The 25,871-nt window shown below is 36.8% G+C and overlaps 1 protein-coding gene across 10 annotated transcripts in view; it reads left to right on the top strand.

Annotated features, from left to right (window-relative positions):
- Positions 1 to 25,871, top strand: part of CSPP1 (centrosome and spindle pole associated protein 1) — a 126,708-nt gene that overhangs the window by 78,162 nt on the left and 22,675 nt on the right. For all 10 annotated transcript variants that reach the window (XR_016039260.1, XR_016039261.1, XR_016039258.1 and 7 more), the window contains 8 exons: positions 496 to 643; positions 4,804 to 4,956; positions 8,211 to 8,323; positions 14,474 to 14,623; positions 15,219 to 15,365; positions 18,662 to 18,766; positions 20,444 to 20,510; positions 21,088 to 21,205. Coding sequence is in view for 5 of the 10 variants with exons in the window: in XM_055431723.2 (XP_055287698.2) it covers positions 496 to 643; positions 4,804 to 4,956; positions 8,211 to 8,323; positions 14,474 to 14,623; positions 15,219 to 15,365; positions 18,662 to 18,766; positions 20,444 to 20,510; positions 21,088 to 21,205 (1,001 nt within the window). In the remaining 5 variants the exon portion in view is untranslated. The remainder of the gene's footprint in view (positions 1 to 495; positions 644 to 4,803; positions 4,957 to 8,210; positions 8,324 to 14,473; positions 14,624 to 15,218; positions 15,366 to 18,661; positions 18,767 to 20,443; positions 20,511 to 21,087; positions 21,206 to 25,871) is intronic.

Genomic DNA, 25,871 nt, shown 5'->3' with positions numbered 1-25,871 from the left:
GGGAAGTACTTTGTGGCTGGCCAGGTAACGTGAAAGGGAAGATGAAGAAAATGAAGGTAGGGAGAGTCTGTTGGACCCCATGAAAATGGTGAGGTAGGGAGGGAATAGCTCAGGTAGAAGCTGGGAGTTGGGAAGATGAAGTTGCCTTAGTCCAAGTGACACCAGTGGCTGGAAAGGGCCCAAGTGACAGGATGTGAGGGAGTAGCAGCTATGTATCCAGCTACCAAAGTTTTTTTTAATTGCTTTTACATATATTTGTGATATTAAATTTATAATAAAGTATACTGGGGAAAAGTCTAGTTTCTAATAAAAATAAAATCTGATCGGGAGTTGGTGATGGACAGGGAGGCCTGGCGTGCTGTGATTCATGGGGTCGCGGAGAGTCGGACACGACTGAGCGACTGAACTGAACTGAACTGAACTGATCTTAAAACTAATTTTTTGTATCAGAATGCTTGTTAGCAGTTGTTACAAATGTTTCTTAATGTTGTTAAGATTCAAGAAAGACAAGAAAGAAGAAAGAAAGAACGTGAAGAAAAAGAAGTATATGAAGCCAAGTTAGAAGCTGAAATGAGAAGTTACAACCCCTGGGGGAAAGGTGGAGGTGGTGCTCCTCTGAGAGATGACAAAGGAAATCTGATAAGTATGTTATGTCTATCGATTTTTAAAACATATTTATATGGCTGCATCAGGTCTTAGTTGCAGCATGTGGGATCCAGTATACTGATCAGGGGTTGAACCTGGCCCCCTGAAGTGGGTGCACAGAGTCCTAGCCACTGAACAACCAGAGAAGTCCCTGATTTGTTGTTTTTAAAAGAAACTAAGTTTAACTTTTTAAAAGAATGGGGAGTAGAAAGAAGTGGGAATCACAGTCTGTAAGGAAAGGTCTCTTTTTATACAGCTTGATGCAGAAGAGGTATTTTGATAGTAAACATGATAGCATGTTAAAAATTCTTTCTTCATTTATTATTATTACAAATTTTTCACCCTCTAATAACTCAGTTGCAGAGAAAAGTTTGTGTTAGTTAGCAAGTTTTTACCCAAACTAGTAGTTCGAATTTTTTAAAGTTTTCTAGTAAAAATAAAGTCCTTACTGCAATATTTTTAAACTAATAAGGTGTCTTAAGTGATCTGATGTAGTTGTGGAATGTTGTTTAATTCATATATGCCATATACCTGCACAATGCAGGGACTCCTGACAAAATCCTGGCCTCAGAAATGTTTGGCAGATTTCAGAATTATATTGATTTATCTTTCAATTATATATTCTTAAAAATGTTTCATCTAGAAATCACACAATGGGTACTTTGAAAAGAGACTTTTTGCAACTTGTTATATATGTTGGGATGGTCTTCAATTAGCTTAGAATAAAAGCAGAGAAAGATAATGGGTTTTTAAAAATCATTTAACTAGAAATGGGAAATGAATAATTAGAAGACTCATTAGAATGATACAAAGTAAGTTTGATGTTCTTCAGGTTTATGCTTTATTGTAGGGATAACTGAGTGATGCAGTCAGAAGATATTGGGGGTATTGAGTTACTAGAGTTCTTAATGGCTATGCCTTTGATTTTCTGTTAAAGATGGCTTTTTAAAAAAGGTATATTTGAGGCCCACTTAGATTAATGAGGTAACTCTTTTCTTTCCCGATGGATTTATTCCTTTCCTATATTCACCTCATACTTTCTTCACAATTTTGAAGGTTAGAACTCTTATTCTGTTTATAAATGAGATGCTTTTAGGTGATCCATGGTTAACATTTTTAATGTTTGAAGTTAAATGTTCATTTGAATATATATTTAAAAATATATATATTACTGGAAAAAATATATGTTACTGGTTTTCCATTTATGGGTGGTACTGTAACATCTCCTTTGAAAGTTAAAGACATTTAAACAAAAAGTGGTCTAACAAAGAACTCCCATTTCTCAGAGGTTTAAGGCAGTGTAAGTTACTTCTCACTTAAACTGCGTTCTGATGCTGTTTGAGTGGTTCTCCAAGAGGTGACTTGGGAATCTGCCTCTTCCAGTGTGTCACTCTTACCATTTTGGAGTCTTTCATTTCTAGCTGCACAGACATGGTACAGAGGATGGGAGAACAAATTGAGAATTTTGATGGGGCCTGATCTAAAGGTGGAGAAATAACACTTTTGTCTTTGTTCAGTTGTTCAAACCTAGTTATAAGGTTCTAAAGTAACTTCTTGGAAGGCTGGAAAGGTTTCTTTATACCCAGAAGGAGGACATAAAATTTATAAGCACCTACCTAGGCTGCAGTCCCTGGGGTCGCTAAGGGTCCGACATGACTGAGCGACTTCACTTTCACTTTTCACTTTCACACGTTGGAGAAGGAAATGGCAACCCACTCCAGTGTTCTTGCCTGGAGAATCCCAGGGACGGGGGAGCCTGGTGGGCTTCCGTCTATGGGGTCACACAGAGTCGGACACGACTGAAGTGACTTAGCAGCAGCAGCACCTAGTCTTTGCTATAATAAATTTAAATTATGAATTGATAGAAGCTTAATTGTTACCATGAAGGAAGTGCTTATGTAACAGAAACTTTGGGAAACACTGGAATAATTTCCTAGAAGTTTCCAGCTTGCCTCAAAGATTATTTCCAGTTCAGACAATATAATTGTAGTGTCCTCTATATGTTTAATTGGTGGAAGTGAGTAGGATAAGTGTTTGTTATTGAATTATAAAATATTGTTTTAGAATTGTTTGACCTAACAGGAATGGAGCAAACCTTTCTGAGATTTTTATTTTTAATGGTAATGTTTAGTTAATGTTTAGTTTGCTTATTTAATGCTTCAGTTATGCCATGAAATAAAAAAGGGATGCTATTTTATCAAATGCATTGGAACTCTTTTTTAATGGTATTTTCAAAGCAAGTAAACTTGAAAAATATGTTTGTTTTGTATTTAGCTGTTATATTTGAGAGAAAGAAAGGGAACCTAATTTTCCTATTATATTTCCAATATGTAGTAAAAATTAGTGTTTTCTTTTACTTCATGATATGGCCAAGACCATAGAACAGGGATTATGTTGGATGACTTTAATTCAGCTGCTGTCTTTTCTAATTACTCCTGTTTCATCTTTCATCACAAAGAAATTAAAGAAATTGAATGTTCACTGTATTCTTAGCTCTCTGAGAAAGATCTCTTTGTAAGGTAGTTATTAATAAAATATCAAAATCTGGTGCCCATACAATTTTAACATAGTATCAACCCTTTGAGAGTAAGTACCTCTCATTTTGATTATTTGTAATACATTTAACATCTGTTTCCTTTCTCAGTTCTTTTTTAAAGTTCCCATAAAGAAAAAACAGTATATTCTATGGTGAGTGAATGGATAAACTGTGGTACATTCATATGATGGGATGCTACTTAGCAGTTAAAAAAAAGAATGAACTGTTGATTCACAGAACAATTTGGGAAACTCTAAAGAGAAGACCTAAGGGAAAGAAGCCCTTTTACATACACATATATTCTCAAAATAACAGAACTGTAGAAATGGAGAACAAATCATTGGTACCAAGATTATGGCTGAGAACAGGGAGTAACTGTGATGGAATTTTGGGGGGTGATGGGACTGTTCCGATTCCTGATTATGGTGATGTTACTTGACTCTGATTAAAATTTTAAACATTGTGCACCAAGAGAAAAAGTAAAAAAAAAATTAAAAATACTTAACCAGTTTGAAAGATAGCAAAAATATTTCGTAGTTCTAATTGAGTAATAGCAAGATTGCTTCACGTATATTTGATTAGGTATTTATATTTTTTTAATGTATTATATATGCCCCAGTTAGATTTATGTTTGTTTTTATGTGATTTATTGAGAGACAATTCGCATACGATAGAATTCACCCTTTTAATGTGTCAGTCAGGGCTGTAAGTCGTTCAAACGCTTGATTGGGACTAGAGAATCTGTTTTCTCTATGGCTCCCTCACATGACTCAGGAGGCCTTAGGTCCTTGCCATGTGGGCTTCCCCTTAGAGCGCCTTCTGGTAGCTCAGATGGTAAAACGTCTGCCTACAATGTGGGAAACCCGGGTTCCATCCCTGGGTCAGGAAGATCCCCTGGAGAAGGTAATGGCAACCCACTCCAGTACTCTTGCCTAGAGAATCCCATGGATGGAGGAGCCTGGTGGGCTACAGTCCATGGGGTTGCAAAGAGTTGGACACGACTGAGTGACTTTACTTTACTATGGAATGGTAGCTGGCTTTCTTGGAAATGAGTGAACCGATAGATCTAGCAAGATAGAAACATATTGTCTTTTATGAAGTAGCCTTGAAAGTTTTATACCATCATTGTGCAGAATCCTTTTCATAAGAAGTAATCCACACTCCAGAGGAGAATAGCTCCATCTTTTAAGGAATGTTTATATTAAAAACATTTATGAATATGATTTAAAACTCCACTCCACATGATATTTTTTCATTAGGAATATTAATGATGGGTAAATTTCACTGTGACTTGTTTTGAATTGCTACTATTTGTTCTATATTTTGATAGTCAAAGTTCTAAGGTAACATACATGTAAATGTGGTTTTTATGGATTGTCAAAAATGTGTACACTTTTTAAGTTCTCTACTAATTTTGAATTTATTTTGTAACATTATTTTTGAAAAATTTCTTACAAGTTTTGATAATCTTGTTTCTGTTTTCAGGGTACCAAGATACCATTTAATTATTCCAGCTCTGGTCCTGTTGGTTCTCTTCATTTCCTTACTTTAAGAAAATGTATTAAGCATATTAATTATAGGAATGTGTTTATTGAAATAAATGGCTTATTTTTTCCTCTCAGCTGATTTGAATATGATGCACAGACAAAATATAGATGCCTACCATAACCCAGATGCAAGAACATATGAAGATAAAAGGGCTGTTGTATCTCTAGACCAAAATTTAGCCACTTCAAATGCTGAGAACCAAGAAGATGCTGCAAATAAAAACTCAGGTTTTTAATCATATATATATATATATATTTACGTTTCTAAAGTTGTTCAGTAGCATTTCTCTTCTGTTCTCCAGCAAAGTTCTTATTAAGATTTTGAGAATTTGGTTATTCAGAGTCAGAAAGCATAACACATTATATTTGCTATTTACAATAACTTTTCTATATAGGTATTTTGAAGAAATGAATAAAGAAATACACTTTGCTCCTTAATATTATACTATGTATTTCTTCTCAGCTTTATTAGTTCTTATATATACTTTAGCTGCTGCTAACAGCTTCATTTTGCTAGTGGGAAGGACATTTCTTAAAATCAAGTAGTTTTTTTTTTTTAACCCATACAGAGTTTGGTTCTTAAACCCATAAGAATTAGTTAAAATTAGTGAGAACATACCAGATGTTGTATGATAAATTATACAGTGAAATTCATTTTTTTATTTATAAACATTTCCCTCCCTTATAAGCCACAGTGTACAAAAGAGTAAATAATTTACTTTGACTTCGGGTCACATTTCCCTTTCATAGCATATACCTTTGGTTTGGTATTAAACAGGGTCCTTTAATTAAAGATTCTGTAAATTGAAGATAATTCAGTATCTTTATGACTTGCCAGGAAAATTTGTAATCATCTTTATCAGGTATACGTGAAAATATGTTACATATTTAGAATTCAAGTGAAGTTTAAAGAATATACCACCTTATACTGTATTTTGATGCCTATAAAAATAAGCATTTATTTACAGCAAATTGAATTATTAAGGACTCAAGAGTGAGAGCCAAATTAATAATTTCATCAAAAATTCTACTTTTAGTAGTTCAAAAATCAAAACTAGATTCACTGTGTAAATATCCTCTGTGGATCAAAGTAGGAAAGTATTTTCTTATAATTAGAGGTTAAACAGTGATACAGGCTGTCCATGGAAACAATCTACAGTACATCTCTTAAAGTGTTCCAAAAGGCTGCAGAAATTAGTGCTACCATCAAAGACTTGAAAGATGTAAGGCTAGTAATTCGAATCAGAGCTCACCATTTAGTCTACCTGTTTGGCCAATAAGTCTTATGTATTAAACATTAAAAAAGTTTTTAAAAAGACTGTATGATCAGTCAGGGATATTTTGAATGGACTTTTTAATAGTGTTCTTGTCTAAAATTAAAATTTTTGAGAAAGCACAGAGCATTTACTGTAAATAAATGGGGAATGTGACCAGAAGTCAAAGTAAACTTTTTTGTTTATTTCGTCATACATCAAAACACCTTTTCATTTTATTTTAGAGAATTTTTGCTTCTTTCTGATTACCATTATTTTTCTCTTCATTGGTGGCTTCTTCTGGAGCAGTCTGTAATGAGATCAGTGGTACAGACCCTTTGTCTACTCCTTTCTTCCACCCCTGTATTGTTTGTACATAGTTCCCTCTTAGCTTAGAACTTTCTCTGTAATAGTAATAACACGTCAGGCATCTAGCTTTGCTTGTCAAGCAAAAACACAGGAAAAATAGAAAGTTTCCATGACTCTTTCCCAAAAAAGAGCACAACCTTGATGACTGAATATGCACAGCAGAATTTATCTATTTTTATTGTGTCTTAACAGCAGGGTTTTGGTGCTAATGTTGTGGCCAGGATGTGGTCAGGATGCTCTAGTTTAAGAAATCATGATATGTTTAAATTCCCCTTTTTTGTGCATTGAAATTCCCTAAATTAACTTTCATTTCCCAAGAATTAACCTAAAATAGACTTTCTGAATGCAAAAAACTATTGAGAGTCACCTAATTTGTTGCTATGCCATCATATATGTGTATGAGTGTATGAATATATGTGTGTATTTATATGCATGTGTGCACACATACAACATACATATGTGACATGTAGTATTTTAAAGGCCTTAAGGGAGCTCAGATATGCCTGGAAGTTGAATATCTTAATATATACTTGAGATTCACTATCCTCTAATATTTTGTCTTCATTAGACCTGTTTTAAAAGCTCTTCTTAACGTTTGCTGTTTTTCTTTCACTTCATGGTTTTTGGATGAAAAATCATGTTTATAAAGTTCATACTAATTTGGATTAAATTTATTTTTTTGCTTATTATGATGCCTGGATGCATTTTCATTTTCTTTGTTTAGAGCATGTCTTTCACTTTGGTTTTGTTTTTACAATGTTTTTATGTTTAAAAGAACTTATCTTGCCTGTCTCTAATAATATTTCTTCTCTAATTGCCTCAAAAGTTTAGAATTTGACAGATCTCAATGTGAAACAAACTACTCAGTTTTGTTTTGCTGGTCAGCTTTTCCACCATAACCCAAGATTTTAATGTTTAGGTATTGATTTGCCTTTCTGCTGATCTATTCAAGTAAGCATTAGTAAATTTAAATACAAAAGAAAAGAGACCTAAATAACAGCTCAATTGCAAAGCAGTTGGCTTACAACCACTATATGAGTGAGAGAAATAAATGATGGTATAAGGAAACTAAAAAATGATATATATTTTTATATAAATATAAAATGATATAAAAAAGTTATGTGAGCCTTAAATCTGCATACAGTTTTTTTCTGCCTTCCAAAGACTGCTGGGGTATACTTATTTTCCAGGCTGCTTTTATAAAATAATATTTTTCCTTTCCCAGAATGTTCTAGATAACATATATATAGCTTATTTTTAATCTTCAAATTTATGAATCATTAATTTTTAACTAAAAAGTATTGAAGTGATTAAAAATCATTTTAATTTTGTAAAAATTAAAAATGTTTTTAGAGCCAATTTTCTAATCTGTGTTTTAAACCATGGATAGGAATCCACTGATTTTTTAAAAGCAATTTTAGAAATTTTTTATATGTGTATACATAATACATTTTAATGTGTAATTAAGCAGTTTTCTTAAGAAAAGGATATTTACATCATACATAAGAACTTAAATGTGTGCTTTTTTTCCTCTTTATGAATTTTATTTTAAAGCCTTTGCTGCAGTGAGAGTTGCTTAGTTTACTAACTTTTATGTTTCCTTGGTGACTTTCAGATATAGCTATATTATGATTTTTCAACTGTATATTAACTTTATTTTAATTTCACCATTTTTTCCCCTCTGTTTTCCTGTGGTTTTTAGATTCTAATCTTAATTGTCTTCCGAGTTTAGCCTCTGGGCTTTCATATTTAGCGCATTTTTTCAAAATTTGAATTTATTTAGCAAAGTCTTTATTCTTTAACCTTTATGTTTTCTAAGCACTGGCTAATGGTATGTTTTTGCACAATTTCCCTTTCAAGGTCATATACAAACACAGAGCTCTCCTTTTGCTCGGGGAAATATTTTTAGTGAGCCTCCAACTGAACTTCAGATTAAACAGCAGGAGTTATACAAGAATTTTCTTCGTTTTCAGGTGAAATGCTTATTTGATCATGGTTTCAAAGTTTCATAAAAGTTTTAATAAACTTGCAAAGATTTTATCCACAAGATAAAGAATAAATTCTAAAATGCCATGCAGTTATCTAAAATATATAATTCATATTAGATAGAAATTATATTATTTATATTATTATACTGTTTTACTTATATATGAAAAAGGAATAAGGAGACATTTTAGGTATACCAGTTGACTTAATCTTTTAAAAATTTTGTTAAATCATTAAGTGTTAGAGAGTTCTGAAATTTCTAAAACTGAAACTCTTAAAATGTTCACCTATTTTTTTTAGGCATAAAATGAATCTTTCTAGATGTTTATGTGTTAATAGAAATAGTTTTTTTCTAAATGATTTTGTATTCTTGACTCAGTTGTTTAGTTTGTAAGTAAATCTTAAAAATACTCTCACATTTTGTATTTATTTGCTTCATTTATGTGTGTAAGCAAATTGTATTTAAAACACTGGAAGTGCCCAGAGGAAGACACTTGAGCATCACGTGTTTATTAAGCAAATGGATTTGTTGAACTCTCATCCTGTGTCCACCCTTGGGATGGAGCCTGAGGTGAATGAGACACCTGCCCATAGTGGGCTCATAGTATTTTCTCTTCTTACCATCCTTCCTTCCATACCCACACTTATAACCCAGTGTCAGATTAATTCTTTGACCAGGTTAATCTTCTTTTGATATAATTTCTCATGCTTTTCTTCTTTATTTACAATCTGTCAGTAGCTTTTCTAAATAAAATGTCCATATTCCTTAGTCTGACACGTAAGGCTATCCAGTCTGATCCCAGCCTCTTAAATTCTTCTTAAAGAGAGTCTGCTCAAATATGCCATCTTTCTATTCCTAATTATTATGGACTCTTAAATAAGGCAGTGACATAATGGATGTGGTCTTAAGGATAATTGATCTGGCAGTACTGTTGAAGTATTTTGGTTGGATTTAAAGGACTGGAAGCATGGGTCACAGACAGCTAGCCAATCTGATCATATGGACCACAGCCTTGTCTAACTCAGTGAAACTAAGCCATACTTTGTGGGCCCACCCAAGACAGTCGGGTCATAGTGGAGAGGACTGACAGAATGTGGTCCACTGGAGAAGGGAATGGCAAACCACTTCAGTATTCTTGCCTTGAGAACCCTATGAACAATATGAAAAGGCAAAAAGATAGGACACTGAAAGATGAACTCCCCAGGTTGGTAGGTGCCCAATATGCTACTGGAGATCAGTGGAGAAATAACTCCAGAAAGAATGAAGGGATGGAGCCAAAGCAAAAACACTACCCAGTTGTTGATGGGACTGGTGATAGAAGCAAGGTTTGATGCTGTAAAGAGTAATATTGCATAGGAACCTGGAATGTTAGGTCCATGAATCAAGGCAAATTGGAAGTGGTCAAACAGGAGATGACAAGAGTGAACATCGACATTCTAGGAATCAACGAACTAAGGTGGACTGGAATGGGTGAATTTAACTCAGATGACCATTATATGTACTACTGTGAGCAGGAATCCCTTAGAAGAAATGGAGTAGACATCATGGTCAACAAAAGAGTCCTAAATGCAGTACTTGGATGCAATCTCAAAAACAACAGAATGATCTCTGTTCCTTTCTAAGGCAAACCATTCAATATCATGGTAATCGAAGCCTATGACCCAACCAGTAACGCTAAAGAAGCTGAAATTGAACGGTTCTATGAAGACCTATAAGCCCTTTTAGAACTAACACCCCAAAAAGATGTTCTTTTCATTACAGGGGACTGGAAAGGAAAAGCAGCAAGTCAAGAAACACCTGGAATAACAGGCAAATTTGGCCTTAGAGTATGGAATGAAGCAGGGCAAAGGCTAATAGAGTTCTGCCAAGAGAACACACTGGTCATAGCAAACACCCTTTTCCAACAACACAAGAGAAGACTCTACACATGGACATCCCCAGATGGTCAACACCGAAATCAGACTGATTATATTCTTTGCAGACAAAGATGGAGAACCTCTAAACAGTCAGCAAAAGCAAGACTGGGAGCTGACTATGGCTCAGATCATGAACTCCTTATTGCCATATTCAGATTGAAATTGAAGAAAGTGGAGAAAACCACTAGACCATTCAGGTATGACCTAAATCAAATCCCTTATGACTATACAGTGGAAGTGAGAAATAGATTTAAGGGACTAGATCTGATAGACAGAGTGCCTGATGAACTATGGATGGAGGTTCGTGACCTTGTACAGGAGACAAGGATCAAGACCATCCAAAAGAAAAAGAAATGCAAAAAAGCAAAATGGCTGTCTGAGGAGGCCTTACAAATAGCTGTGAAAAGAAGGGAAGTGAAAAGCAGAGGAGAAGAGGAAAGACATACCCATTTGAATGCAGAGTTCCAAAGAATAGCAAGGAGAGATAAGAAAGCCTTCCTCAGCGATCAATGCAAATAAATAGAGGAAAACAACAGAATAGAAAAGACTAGAGATCTCTTCAAGAAAATTAGAGATACCAAGGGAACATTTTATGCAAAGATGGTTCAATAAAGGACAGAAATGGTATGGACCTAACAGAAGCAGAAGATATTAAAAAGAGGTAGCAAGAATACACAGGAGACCTGTACAAAAAAGATCTTCACGACCCAGATAATCACGATGATGTGATCACTCACCTAGAGCCAGACATCCTGGAATGTGAAGTCAAGTGGGCCTTAGAAAGCATCACTATGAACAAAGCTAGTGGAAATGATAGAATGCCAGATGAGCTATTTCAAATCCTGAAAGATGATGCTGTGAAAGTGTGCACTCCATATGCCAGCAAATTGGGAAAACTCAGCAGTGGCCACAGGACTGGAAAAGGTCAGTTTTTATTCCAATCCCAAAGAAAGGCAATGCCAAAGAATGCTCAAACTACAGCATAATTGCACTCATCTCACATGCTAGTAAAGTCATGCTCAAAATTCTTGAAGCCAGGTTTCAGCAGTATGTGAACCGTGAACTTCCAGATCACTGTAGAGGCACCAGAGATCAAATTGCCCGAACTTCCAGATCAGGCAGAGACACCAGAGATCAAATTGCCAACATTCTCTGGATCATGGAGAAAGCAAGAGAGTTCCAAAAAAACATCTATTTCTGCTTCATTGACTATGTCAAAGCCTTTGACTGTGTGGATCACAATAAACTGTGGAAAATTCTGAAAGAGATGGGAATACCAGACCACCTGACCTGCCTCTTGAGAAACCTGTATGCAGGTCAGGAAGCAACAGTTAGAACTGGACATGGAACAACAGACTGGTTCCAAATAGGAAAAGGAGTACGTCAAGGTTGTATATTGTCACCCTGCTTATTTAACTTATATGCAGAGTACATCATGAGGAACGCTGGGCTGGAAGAAGCACAAGCTGGAATCAAGATTGCTGGGAGAAATATCAATAACCTCAGATATGCAGATGACTCCACCCTTATGGCAGAAAGTGAAGAGGAACTAAAAATTCTCTTAAAAATGAAAGAGGAGAGTGAAAAGGTTGGCTTGAAACTCAACATTCAGAAAACAGAGATCATGGCATCTGGTCCCTCACTTCATGGGAAATAGATGGGGAAATAGTGGAAACAGTGTCAGACTTTATTTTTTGGGGCTCCAAAATCACTGCAGATGCTGATTGCAGCCATGAAATTAAAAGACGCTTACTCCTTGGAAGGAAAGTTATGACCAACCTAGATAGCATATTAAAAAGCAGAGACATTACTTTGCCAACAAAGGTCTGTCTAGTCAAGGCTATGGTTTTTCCCATGGTCATGTATGGATGTGAGAGTTGGACTGTGAAGAAAGCTGATCGCCGAAGAACTGATGCTTTTGAACTGTGGTGCTGGAGAAGACTCTTGAGAGTCCCTGGACTGCAAGGAGATCCAACCAGTCCATCCTAAAGGAGATCAGTCCTGTATATTCATTGTAAGGACTGATGCTGAAACTGAAGCTCCAATACATTCGCTACCTGATGCGAAGAGCTGACTCATTGGAAAAGACCCTGATGCTGGGAAAGATTGAAGGCAGGAAGAGAAGCGGATGACAGAGGATGAGATAGTTGATGGCATCACCAACTTGATGGACATGAATTTAAGCAAGCTTCAGGAGCTGGTGATAGACAGGGAAGCGTGGCATGCTGCAGTCCTTGGGGTTGCAAAGTTGGACATGACTGAATTGAATTGAGGGTAGAATTTAGGGAAAGATAAATCTTGTCATTTTGTAGTGTTTTATTGTTTGTAAGATAGTTTTACATATAGTCTCTTATTAAACCTCACAACCTTCTGAGGAAGGTATTACTATTTTAAGACCCAAAGAAGGCCGAGGCTCACCTGTGGTGGCAGAGCTAGCATATTGACCCCAAGTCTCCTGACTTTAAGTATCATACCTAGAGATTCCCACTCTCCAGTGTCTTTCTTCTGGGAAAGAACTAGTAGTCGTGTGGGAAACTTTGATTTAAGTAGTTTCAGAATAAGTTCAACCTTCAGTTATCCCACCCTATAAAATGGTGGTTTATGTATTTTTCTTTTAGCAGTCTGTTAAAAACTCCTGCTTTTCCCCCTAACAAAATCTGTTTCAGAGTTCCAAGAAAATGTATTAATACCAGCAATATAGTGTCAGACAAAAAGAATCCCCAAACTTAAGTGTTAAAAGAAATGTTATAAAATGTTCAGATCTGTGCACAAAGATGCAAGGTAAGCCTTAGCTCCATGTCTGGATAAATAAGTTTTAACACTGAAAAAGTTATACCATTAGTTTTAGTGCTTCAGAAGTCTTCATGTGCTTCAAATTTGGTGAATAATACATGTGAGTGTTTAGATGTCATTTTAAACTGCAGCTTTGAAAATAACAAGTTTAATAAAATATTTGCAGGACCATTGAACTACTTTTGTATTATATGGTTTGAAAACCATTGACCTGAGCAATAACTTTTCTCTTTCTGTTGAACAGCTGTATGGCATTTTTGTTGGAATGATATTTCTCTGGATTCATTATGTGAGAGATCATTTATGATTGTGACCCATTAATGGTGAAGTGAGCTGGTGATTGTGATTATTTTTTTCATGGAGGAGAAAAGGGGAACTGAGTGTTAAATGTGTGGTTTTATTGTAAGGTTCATGAATGATGTTTTCTTTAGGGCTGTTGTAGTTGAGGAGGTGATTACATACACACCACATAGTCCTGAATACTAGGACTATACATATTTAAAACTGTTGTGATAAATGTTGGAAAAAGTCCTAGCATGTAAAGTTGTGGCATAGGTAAGAAGACTGCAATTCTTATAGCTCAAAAGTTTGACAGCACTAAATATAGCAACCTTGAGACTAGAGGAAATGCAGACAAGAACTCTTAAAATATTGTGAATAGTCATCAATCCATACTTAGAAGGGATAGAAATTTATTTATATCCTTAAACCAGCATCATGAATCCTCAGGTCCCATGCTGTCATTCTTCTCTGTCTCATTCATGAAGGATGTAGACTATCTCTTAGAGTCTTCTTCCTGTCACATCTTAGACTTTGCCTTACAATATTCACCTAGAATATTCAGCACTGCAGGTTTCAGGTGGCATTCAAACAAAACTTATTTATGAATCCTTGTAGCTGACATCTTCATATGCCTTACATCTTGTCATTAGAAAGGAAATAAGAAAGGCTATTCTAGGGAAGAGATTTCTACTTAAAGAATGGTTGCTAAAACATTACACTGCTGTTGCAGGATACTAATCACAAGGAGCTTTGAGACATAGTAGTTTATAGAATAATATAATCATGAATTACTAAGTATTGGATCTTCTACATAGGAACTTTTATGTTTTTTACATATACTTAGTTTCATTTCAATCTTTGAGCACTACTTTGAGATATAGACGTCAGTAACTCGTTTTATCAGATGGCAAAACTGAACCATAAAGTTTCATAAGGTCTGCAGGAGCTGGAATTTTACTTAGAGCTCTTATCATTATATCATGTGGCCTCTCTAATACAATACAGGAAACTGAAAAATTTAGGAACTTACTTTTACTTACAAAAGCAGGATATAAAGGTTGAATTCATAGGATAACAGGGTAAATTAAGTGGTATTCTAACTTTTCAGTAGTTTCACAAAGTAATAACTAGGTTTAATTCTTTAGATTGAGGAAAAGAAGCAAAGAGAAGCAGCAGAGCGAGAGAGATTGAGAATTGCTGAAGAAAAAGAAGAAAAACGGCTTGCAGAACAGAGAGCTCGAATTCAGCAAGAGTATGAAGAGGAGCAGGAAAAGAAAAGGGAGAAAGAGGAGGAGGTGCATTTTTTCCCTACTCTCTCTTTTTGCTTAGTCTGAGAGTGAACTACTTACTTTGACTTGAAAAGATACCTATTACTCACAAAGGAGAACAGTCTTGGAGTACATTTAGAAAATATCATATCAATATGCATTTGTTAGATGTTATTTTATAAAAATGAAATACTAAATTAAGAAAAGAGATAAATGATGAATTTTTTTACAGCCAAAAAATAGTTTAGACTGATTAGCATGTTGTAATATTTTAGATGCCTAATATTTTATTGTTAAGCAGACCAGTATGTCATCTGTGGGCTTCCTTGATAAAACTCAGCAGTAAAGAACCTGCCTGCAGTGCAGGAGACACAGGTTTGATCCTTGGGTCGAGAAGATCCCCTGGAGGAGGAAATGGCAACCCACTCCAGTGTTCTTGCCTGGAAAATCCCATGGCCAGAGGAGCCTGGTGGGCTATAGTCCAAAGGGTTGCAAAGAATTGGACACAACTGAGCTATTTGAGCACATGTCATCTATACCCTCCGTTTTCTCTCTTTATTTCACACAAATATGAATGAACTGAATGTGTGTATGGAGTGTGTATTTTTTCTTCATTTTAAAGCAAAGACTGAAAAATGAAGAGCTTATTCGGTTAGCTGAAGAAAGACGAAAAGAAGCAGAAAGAAAGAAGAAAGAAGAAGAAGAAAAACATAACCTACAGCTTCAGCACTATTATGAAAGAGAAAACATGATTGGGGAAGATACCAAGGTAAGTTTCAGACAAAAATGTCTGTGGAACCCATTGTTTAACCCATTTTCCCTGTAAAAGTAGAGCGGTCAGCAAAAAGGAGAGAGCACAGGAGGTGCTTTTGTCTCTACTTTCGTCATGGTGCTTTTCTGGGTGCAGAGCACTGAACTTCCTGTACTAGATGACGTCACTGTGCTTTGTTGTATTTTCCCTGCTGTGAACAGAGTAGTCTTGTTCCCATAGTCCATAGAAACTGTTCCAGATAAGATTGAAAGTGTTTGGAAACTTTCGTAGCAATTTGTCATTATAATTTTATGTCTGTTGAATCTGTAAAAAAAAAAAAGTTGGGTTTGGATTTTGTAACATCTATTAAAAGTTTTTATTTAACTACAGTTGACCGTTGAACCAGGGTTAAGCCCGGGGGTTAATCCACATGTGTAGTTGATAATTGACCCTCCATACTTGCAGTTCCTACCCGTCTGTGTAATCAGCCCACCACTGCCTGTAGTACTGCAGCATTTGATACAGAAGAATATCTCTGTGGAAGTGTACCTGTGTGGTTCAAACCTGCATTGTTCAAGGCTCAACTATAATTCATTCTTACTCTTTCATGCATCTGTCCACGATGGATTGGAAATTAAAAAAGAAACTTGTGGCTCACTGCAGATTGATTTGAAATCCATGTTTCTGAGATGGGTGTTGCTTCACCCTTAGGTGCATGAATCAAAGTTATTAGGTGTTTTCTGTCTAGAAAATCAGTTGGCCCTTATGAAAATCCAGTTCATATCTTTGCTTATATTTCAGAGCTATATTTAAAATTTAGTATGTACAGTATCACTTGTTTAGTCACTGTCATGTCCATCTGTTTTTCAACCCCATGGACTGTAGCCCACAGACTCCTCTGTCCATGGGATTTCCCAGGCAAGAATGCTGGAGTGGGTTTCCATTTGCTTCTCCAGGGGATCATCCTGACCCACGAATTGAACCCACATCTCCTGTGTTGGCAGGCAGATTCTTACCAGTGAGCCCATAGTATCACTAGGGACTTAATAAAAATGCATCTTCCTGGTCTCATCTACAGTGTAGCTGATTTGTTGTTGTTCAGTTACTAAGTCATGTCCAACTCTTTGACCCCATGGACTGCAGCACGCCAGGCTTCCCTCTCCTTCACTGTCTCCCAGAGTTTGCTCAAACTCATGTCCATTGAGTCGGTGATGCCATCCAAGCATCTCATCCTCTGTCTGCCCCTTCTCCTCCTGCCCTCAGTCTTTCTCAGCAGTATCTGATTTACTCAGTGTGATTTAGTAACCCGTAGGGGTTTGGATGCAGTTGACTTGTGAACCATACCTTGGAAAACCCCATATCTTGTAGGTTTAGCCCAATTTAATTTTTAAAATATTGTTTTCAGAAAGTTAGATTTATGCAGACATTATTTCTTCTAAGTAGAGTTGACAGATTTCTTGGAACCCGTGTGCTACTCTGGTGTATTTATGGTATGTTTTGGTACATTGTTCAATATGTAATCTTCTGCAGATAACGTGAGCCATTTCTGACTGGTTCTAATATACTCTTTGAATTTCTCACCCCCAGGTTTTATGGTGATAGAAATAAGTATTCACAATTTGAATTTGCTTAAATGTTGTTTAAAGGGGAATCTGTGAGTCAGATCTGTATTTTCAGTGTTCCAGGAACATAAGGCTAATATCCTTCATTCTTAGGATATATAATTGGATATATATTTTCTCAGCCTTGTAAAATATATCAGTCAAGTGTCATATCATTCACATTTTTAATTGATAAAGTTTGTTTTTTAGAGCAGTGTTTCATTTATAGCAGAATTGAATGGAAAGCAGAGAATATTTTATTGTAAAATTGATCATTTGAAAATGAAAGTTGTTTCTCACAGTTCTGCTTCTGCCACTTATTACACCTAAAAAAGTGCTTAGGAATATGTAATTTTATGACTGTTTTACAGTTTAATTGTGATGTATAAGAAAGTTATAGAGCAGCTTTGTTCCTTTTAATGTATTTTACCCTCAATTTTGAAATTATCAATGCTAGCTGTTATTTTTTAATTTACGTAGACCTAAAATATATTTGTCTACTCTTTTACTTTTTACTTTTTTGTCTGCATTTTTCATTTTTAGTCTGTATATTTTAGTTAGTTGAAATTTGTTTTTTATCCTAATCTGAGTTATAATCTTAATGAGACATTGAATCCATTTATGTTTATCATAGCCAATGTATTTGATCATATTAATTGAATTTCTGACATTTTTGTTTTTGCTTCCTTGACAGTTATTTGTTTGTTATGTGGACTGTGCTTTCTTTGTTTCATTCTTTACAGTCCTTTAGAAGGTTTAATTTGTTGCTATACTTCTGCTTGTGGTCACCTAGAGTTTCTTTGTAAATTTTGTCTCTCATATATTTCTAATTGTATTAGTCACTAGTGAAAGTAATATTTGATTTTGTACTATGCAGAATGAACAATTTAACATCCACCTTTATAAATACACATTTATATTTTTACCCAGACAATCATTATTGCATTTTGTTGGGAGTATTTGTGTTTCCAGCATTTTGATTTTAATATGAAGTTGGGAGCTGTTAGCTTTGTTACACCATGACCTGAAACCCTGTTTTCTTCTCTCATGGAGATGCAGAGCTCTGCTGTGACTCTTGATGTTCCTGGTGACAAGGGAATCTAGATTTTAGAGACTGATTTATATCATTTTCCCAGAAAGGGTTTTTGTTTCTTTTTTGTTTTATCCTATTTCTTTTTATTATTAAGACACTTTTTTACTTTGGCTATACTTTTTTGTTTTTACTGCTTTCCCAATATCTGATATGCTATTGCTTTACTTCAGTTTGTTGAATTTTTTAATCCTAATCTGATAGTCATATTCTTTAATAATATGTAAATCCATTTGTTTATCCTAACCAATATATTTGATCTTACATAATTGAATTTCTGACTTCTTGGGTAGATATGTTTTTTAATGGAAGGTAGTTGATTTACAATATTAATATATTGGTTTTGAGTGTACAACATAGTGATCTAATATTTTTATAAATTTTTTGGTAAATATTAAAGCAATAGTAGTCCAAACCTCTTTGGTGGTCTTGTTTACTATTAGGGGTGTGTGTGTTTGCATATGTATATATATATACATATATGTGTGTGTATATGCACACACATACATGTTGGGGTATGTGTATACACACATAGATATATGTTGGGGAGTATGTGTGTATATGCATATATATATATATATATATATATATACATACACTTCCCATCCCTCCCCTGACATCAGCACTTGAGACAGCCTTCTCCTGTAGTTCCTGCTCTTCGGAATAAGATTGCAAGCAGACTCCAAAGACCTCCTTCAGTTGACAGCATTATAACTTCCTTTACTCAGGTATATGCTTTTTCTTTTGATTTGTTCATCTAAGATTAAGGGGATTGAATGAGATTTTCTTATTCATCTTAATTAGCTAGATTACTTTTTTCATATCTGAAACATAGGTGATGTTTACATTAATCTATCTGTTTCTTCAGTTGTAAATGGTAATACTTATAAATGATAAAACTTTGGTGCCCCAAAGTTTAAATTCTTTTGACAGCTCATAATTTAGCATGTGGCTCTTGTTCAGGTCCCTCAGGGAGGCTTTTATTTGATAATATATCTACTAGCTAGCTGTAGTTACGCTAATAAAATCCCTTGTACTTTAGACTGAATTACAATTAAAAGACAGCCAGGAAAATGTTCCAGAAAGGGTTGATCCTTGAGTTGACCTTGAAGAGTGAGTAGGAATTTGACAAAAAGAGGATGAGGAAGAGCAACATCCAGCACATGCAGAATCTTGGAGGGAACTGTAAGCCACGTGGCAGCATGGAGAATACATGGTTTGGTCTGGCCTGATAATGCCTGACCGTGAAGTAGGCGAGGTAAAGGTTAGAACATATGCAGGGTGTTGTATGGAGTTCTAGGGGGCTTGACTTCATTCTGTAGGATACCAAAGAGGCCAGTTACTAGAATAGACAAAGAAATGTATTAGAATGTCTTCCTCAACCGCACCCTCTGTGGTTCTGATTTAGTAGGTCTGTGGTCATGTATGGTGTTCATATAATGTTTTAAGTAGGAAAATGACATGGCCGTGTTTGTCTTGCATAATGTTCTCTCAGGCAGTGGTATGGAGATGCATCATGGAGGTGGAGCAAAGCTGTAAAGTTAAGATGCTTTTAAAGAAGTCCAGATGTGATTTTGAGGACCTAAACAATGGCAGTGACATTAAGAACTGAGAAAGGGTGACAACTTCAAGATATGTTTATGAAACACAGATAGTGGTATACTGACTATGTGTGGTGGGTCAGAGTCAATGACAACTTTATATAGAGTAGGCAGTTGAAAATACAAGTCGTGGCCGAGGAGGGAGCTCTGCACTGGATTTGTAGTTTGGAAACTACTAACATTCCTGCCTAAGTAGTACGATTGTCTCGTGTGTGTTCAGGGGAAGTAGAGGACTGAGGATCTAAGAGTAGAGAATTATCACCACTTAGAGCAAGGAAATAAAGTGTCAATGACAGTAGTTGCTACCAGCCAAGTGAAATAAGGGCTTAAGATGCCCATAGAATGCATCGCTGAGGGATCACTTGGTAGGTGCTGCAAAAGCAGTGGCTGCGAGGTGAGGAGTGAATGGGAATAAGGAAGCAGGCGCCATACTACTGCACATACTTTTTTTTTTCTTTAAGAAGAGTGGCTGTGAAGGAAGGAGAGAATGGATGATAGATAGTGAGTGATGAAGGGGGAGGTTAGCTTTTTAAGCACAGACTGATAGAAAAGTGGTAGAGAAAGAAGAGTAAGGGATGGAGGCGGTGGGGGTCACCTGTCAGATGCAGAGCACAGGTGAAAGTACTGTCTTTGCTGGGGCAAGTCCTCTCCCATTGTGGTGGGAAGAGAAAATAGATGTAGGTAAGTTTATAGATAGAGTGGTTGGGAATCTGGTTTCTCTTATTTTTTTTTTAGTTCCTCTTTTAAAGCTTCTGAGTAGGGAAGACATATATTGAATTTATCTTTGTCGTGATTGTTAAACAGGACAGTTCCATGTCCGTGGCACAGTCCCCTCCGGTACCTGCCAGGAAAAACCAGCTTCGTGCAGAAGGTAAAGCTGACTATTAAACCTGTAATATAGACTGTTTCTTTTTTTCTAACTTTTTCTTGTTCTGAAAAATAAGAATCACAGAATATTGCAAAATAGTGTAGAGAGGTGCTGTGCACCCTCCCCGTAGCTTCCCTCAGTGGTGCAATGTCACAGCCAGGAAATTGGCATTGGCATGCGCTATGGACCTGCGTCTGGTTTCACTTACACTAATTTATGTGTTTGTGAGTGTAGTTCTGTGTATTTTTATCATGTGTAAATTGTGTAACTACCACACAATCAAGGTTACAGCACTGTCCAGCATCACAAAGGAACTCCATTGTGCTACCTGTTAATAGGGGGAGGCACTCTCTCCCTCCCCTCAGGAATGTTTCTAAATGTTTGAAATTCTTGTATTATCAGAAGTGTGTTTATGGGTCTTAATAATGTTCATACAATGCATCTATGTATAAAGCCTTAAAAATAACTTTCCATAAAGATATAACTGAGCAGTTTAGCTTTATAAGTCAGGTGATGTTCAGTGTTTAACCTTTTATACATGTACCTCTCTTATTTTTCATTGATTGATGGGAATTTTCAGAGGAGAAAAAAAATGTAATTATGGAATTATCAGAAATGAGAAAACAGCTTCGTAGTGAAGAGCGACGTCTGCAGGGGCGGTTGCTACACATTGACAGTGATGATGACGTTCATATAAGGCAAGTTCCAAATTCCATATTTTTGTCTGTTCTTTTATTCTTTTCTGTCAGAATCAGGAATCAGAATCTGTCCAATAATTCTACAGTTTTGGAACAGGATTAATTATCATAAACCCACATCACATCTATTAGAATTTTGCAAGCTTGAAAAAGGTTTTTAACGGTTTATTGGTGAAATTGTAATGATTGAAAATACCTTCCCACCCCCTGCACCACCATCCCCCCTCCCCGAAGAAATAAGCTAAATAATTATAGTTTAGTGGAGGGACTTACTAGGTGGTGCTGCTGCTGCTGCTAAGTCGCTTCAGTTGTGTCCGACTCTGTGTGACCCCACAGACGGCAACCTACCAGGCTTCCCTGTCTCTGGGATTCTTCAGGCAAGAACGCTGAAGTGGGTTGCCATTTCCTTCTCCAGTGCGTGAAAGTGAAGTCGCTCAGTCGTGTTTAACTCCTAGTGACCCCATGGACCGCAGCCTACCAGGCTCCTCCGTCCATGGGATTTTCCAGGCAAGAGTACTGGAGTGGGTTGCCAATTCCTTCTCCAATGCATGTGGTAAAGAATTGGCCTGCCAGTGCAGGAGATGCAGGAGACATGGGTTCAATCCTTGGGTCAGAAAGATCCCCTGGAGTATGAAATGGCAACCCATTCCAATATTATTGCCTGGGAAACCTATGCACAGAGGAGCCTGGCAGGCTGTGGTCTGTGGGGTCACAAAGAGTCAGACACAACTGAGCACATTTCACAGGCAACAAGCAAGGGAGGGACTCAGTACAACTAATACAAAATAATGTGTAATTTCTTTAGTCTATTTGTGTTTGTAGTATATGGTATATTTTCTTTCTTATCTTTTTTTGGCACAAGAGCTCTTTAATTAGCTAATAATGCTTTTTAATTCACATTTTTGAATTTTATGTAAAGTTACCTTCATAAAATGTTTCATTACAGTTGTGAAATCTATTCACTGTGAAAATATGGGATATTTAATGAATATTGATATAACCGAATATAAAATATTTAAGTTGAGCATTTTAATTGTCCCTCTACTGCCAGTAATGTATTTATGGCAGTGGTGATGACAGTGGTAGTATTGATAGGAGGAAGAAAGAAAAAAAGAAAGAAGTAGGACATTCTTAAGGCAAGCCAAGAGTCTTATCTCTAACCATGACATTTTTGATAGGATTCAGTTCAGTTCAGTTCAGTCGCTCAGTCGTGTTTGACTCTGCGACCCCATGAATCACAGCACTCCAGGCCTCCCTGTCCATCACCAACTCCCGGAGTTCACTCAAACTCATGTCCATTGAGTCAGTGATGCCATCCAGCCATCTCATTCTCTGTCGTCCCCTTCTCCTCCTGCCCCCAATCCCTCCCAGCATCAGAGTCTTTTCCTCTTCGCATGAGGTGGCCAAACTATTGGAGTTTCACCTTTAGCATCAGTCCTTCCAATGAACACCCAGGATTGATCTCCTTTAGAATGGACTGGTTGGATCTCCTTGCAGTCCAAGGGACTCTCAAGAGTCTTCTCCAGCACCACAGTTCAAAAGCATCAATTCTTCGGCAATCATCTTTCTTCACAGTCCAACTCTCACATCCATACATGACCATGGGAAAAACCATAGCCTTGACTAGATGGACCTTTGTTGGCAAACTAATGTCTCTGCTTTTTAATATACTATCTAGGTTGGTCATAACTTTCCTTCCAGGGAGTAAGGGTCTTTTAATTTCATGGCTGCAGTCAGCATCCATAGTGATTTTGGAGCCCCCCAAAAATAAAATCTGACACTGTTTCCCCGTCTATTTCCCATAAAGTGATGAGACCAGACGCCATGATCTTTGTTTTCTGAATGTTGAGCTTCAAGCCAACCTTTTCACTCTCCTCTTTCACTTTCATCAAGAGGCTTTTGAGTTCCTCTTCACTTTCTGCCATAAGGGTGGTGTCATCTGCATATCTGAGGTTATTGATATTTCTCCTGGCAATCTTGATTCCAGCTTGTGCTTCTTCCAACCCAGCGTTCCTCATGATATACTCTGCATATAAGTTAAATAAGCAGGGTGACCATATACAACCTTGATGTACTCCTTTTCCTATTTGGAACCAGTCCATTGTTCCATGTCCAGTTCTAACGGTTGCTTCCTGTCCTGCATACAGGTTTCTCAAGAGGCAGATGAGGTGGTCTGGTATTCCTTTCTCTTTCAGAATGTTCCACAGTTTATTGTGACCCACACAGTCAAAGGCTTTGACATAGTCAATGAAGCAGAAATAGATGTTTTTCTGGAACTCTCTTGCTTTCTCCGTGATCCAGCAGATGTTGGCAATTTGATCTCTGGTTCCTCTGTCTTTTCCAAAACCTGCTTGGACATCTGGAAGTTCACGGTTCACATATTGCTGAAGCCTGGCTTGGAGAATTTTGAGCATGACTTTACTAGCGTGTGAGATGAGTGCAATTGTGTGGTAGTTTGAGCATTCTTTGGCATTGCCTTTCTTTGGGATTGGAATGAAGACTGACCTTTTCCAGACAGTGACAAATCAGTAGTGGAAACAGGCTATTCTTCAAACTCTGTCTTTAGGATAGATTGTCTCAGTACAGAGAAATCACTGCATGAAAAATAATTGACTAATTTAGGACTCAGACGAATTCAGAAGTTGCTTCATAAGCTAGTCTAGGTGATAAGGAATTCCAAGATAGGAAAGTAATAGTTGAAGAAGACATAGACTCAGTTCAGTTCAGTCACTTAATCGTGTCCAACTCTTTGCGACCCCGTGAATCACAGCACGCCAGGCCTCCCTGTCCATCACCAACTGCCGGAGTCCACCCAAACCTATGTCCATCGAGTCAGTGATGCCATCCAATCATCTCATCCTCCGTCGTCCCCTTCTCCTTCTGCCCTCAATCTTTCCCAGCATCAGGGTCTTTTCCAGTGAGTCAGCTCTTTACATCAGGTGGCAAAAGAATAGGAGTGTCAGCTTCAACATCAATCCTTCCAATGAACACCCAGGACTGATCTCCTTTAGGATGGACTGGTTGGATCTCCCTGTAGTCCAAGGGACTCTCAAGAGTCTTCTCCAACACCACAGTTCAAAAGCATCATTTCTTCAGCGCTCAGCTTTCTTTATAGTCCAACTCTCACATCCATACATAGACATAGACTAGACGATTATAAAACAATCTCGTTACCTCCCCTTTTTGGTCTTAAAGCGTCAGGCATAGAAACATGTTCCTTAAGGGAAAGTTAATAGCAGAAAACTCAAGAGATGGAATAACCAAAGACAGTTACTTTTTTTTTTGGCCTCCAGAGCTCACACTTTTATTTATTTATTTATTTTTATTTAATTTATTTTTTTTTTTTATTTTACAATATTATGTTGGTTGGTTTTGCCATACATTGACATGAATTCGCCCAAGGTGTACATGAGTTCCCCCTCCTGAACCCCCCTCTCACCTCCCTCCTCCCTGTATCCTCCCTCTGGGTCATCCCCGCACACCAGCCCCGAGTATCCTGTAACATGCATTGATCCTGAACTGCTGATTCGTTTCACATATGACAACATACATGTTTCAATGTCATTCTCTCAAATCATCCCACCCTCATCTTCTCCCACAAAGTCCCAAAGACTGTTCGATACAACTGTGTCTCTTTTGCTGTCTCGTATACAGGGTTATATTTCCATCTTTCTAAATTCCAAATATATATGTTAGTATACTGTATTGGTGCATTTCTTTCTGTCTTACTTCACTCTGTATAATAGGCTCTAGTTTCATGCACCTCATTAGAACTGATTCAAATGCATCCTTTTTAATGGCTGAGTAATACTCCATTGTGTATATGTATCAAAGCTTTCTTATCCATTCGTCTGCAGATGGACATCTAGGTTGCTTCCATGTCCTGGCTATTATAAACAGTGCTGCGATGAACATTGGAGTACATGTGTCTCTTTCAATTTTGGTTTCCTCGGTGTGTATGCCCAGAAGTGCGATTGCTGGATCATATGGCAGTTCTATTTCCAGTTTTTTGAGGAATCTCCACACTGTTCTCCATAGTGGCTGTTCTAGTTTGCATTCCCACCAACAGTGTAAGAGGGTTCAAGAGGGTTCCCTTCTCTCCACACCCTCTCCAGCATTTATTGCATGTAGACTTTTGGATAGCAGCCATTCTGACTGGTGTGAAATGGTATCTCATTGTGGTTTTGATTTGCATTTCTCTGATTATGAGGGATGTTGAGCATTTTTTCATGTGTTTGTTAGCCATCTTTATGTCTTCTTTGGAGAAATATCTGTTTAGTTCTTTGGCCCATTTTTTGATTGGGTCATTTATTTTTCTGGAATTGAGCTGCAGGAGCTGCTTGTATATTTTGGAGATTAATCCTTTATCAGTTGCTTCATTTGCTATTATTTTCTCCCATTCTGAAGGCTGTCTTTTCACCTTGCTTATTGTTTCCTTTGCTGTGCAGAAGCTTTTAATTTTAATTAGGTCCCATTCGTTTATTTTTGCTTTTATTTCCAGTATTCTGGGAGGTGGGTCTTGGAGGATCCTGCTGTGATTTATGTCAGAGAGTGTTTTGCCTACGTTCTCCTCTAGGAGTTTTATAGTTTCTGGTCTTACAATTAGCTCTCTAATCCATTTTGAGTTTATTTTGGTGTATATTGTTAGGAAGTGTTCTAGTTTCAT

The sequence above is a fragment of the Moschus berezovskii genome, chromosome 16, assembly GCF_049115385.1.
Source record: "Moschus berezovskii isolate FMDL1 chromosome 16, NW_MosBer_1.0, whole genome shotgun sequence".
Lineage (NCBI taxonomy): Eukaryota > Metazoa > Chordata > Mammalia > Artiodactyla > Moschidae > Moschus > Moschus berezovskii.
Note: the sequence above shows the minus strand (reverse complement) of the source record. Positions and strands in the feature narration are given on the sequence as shown.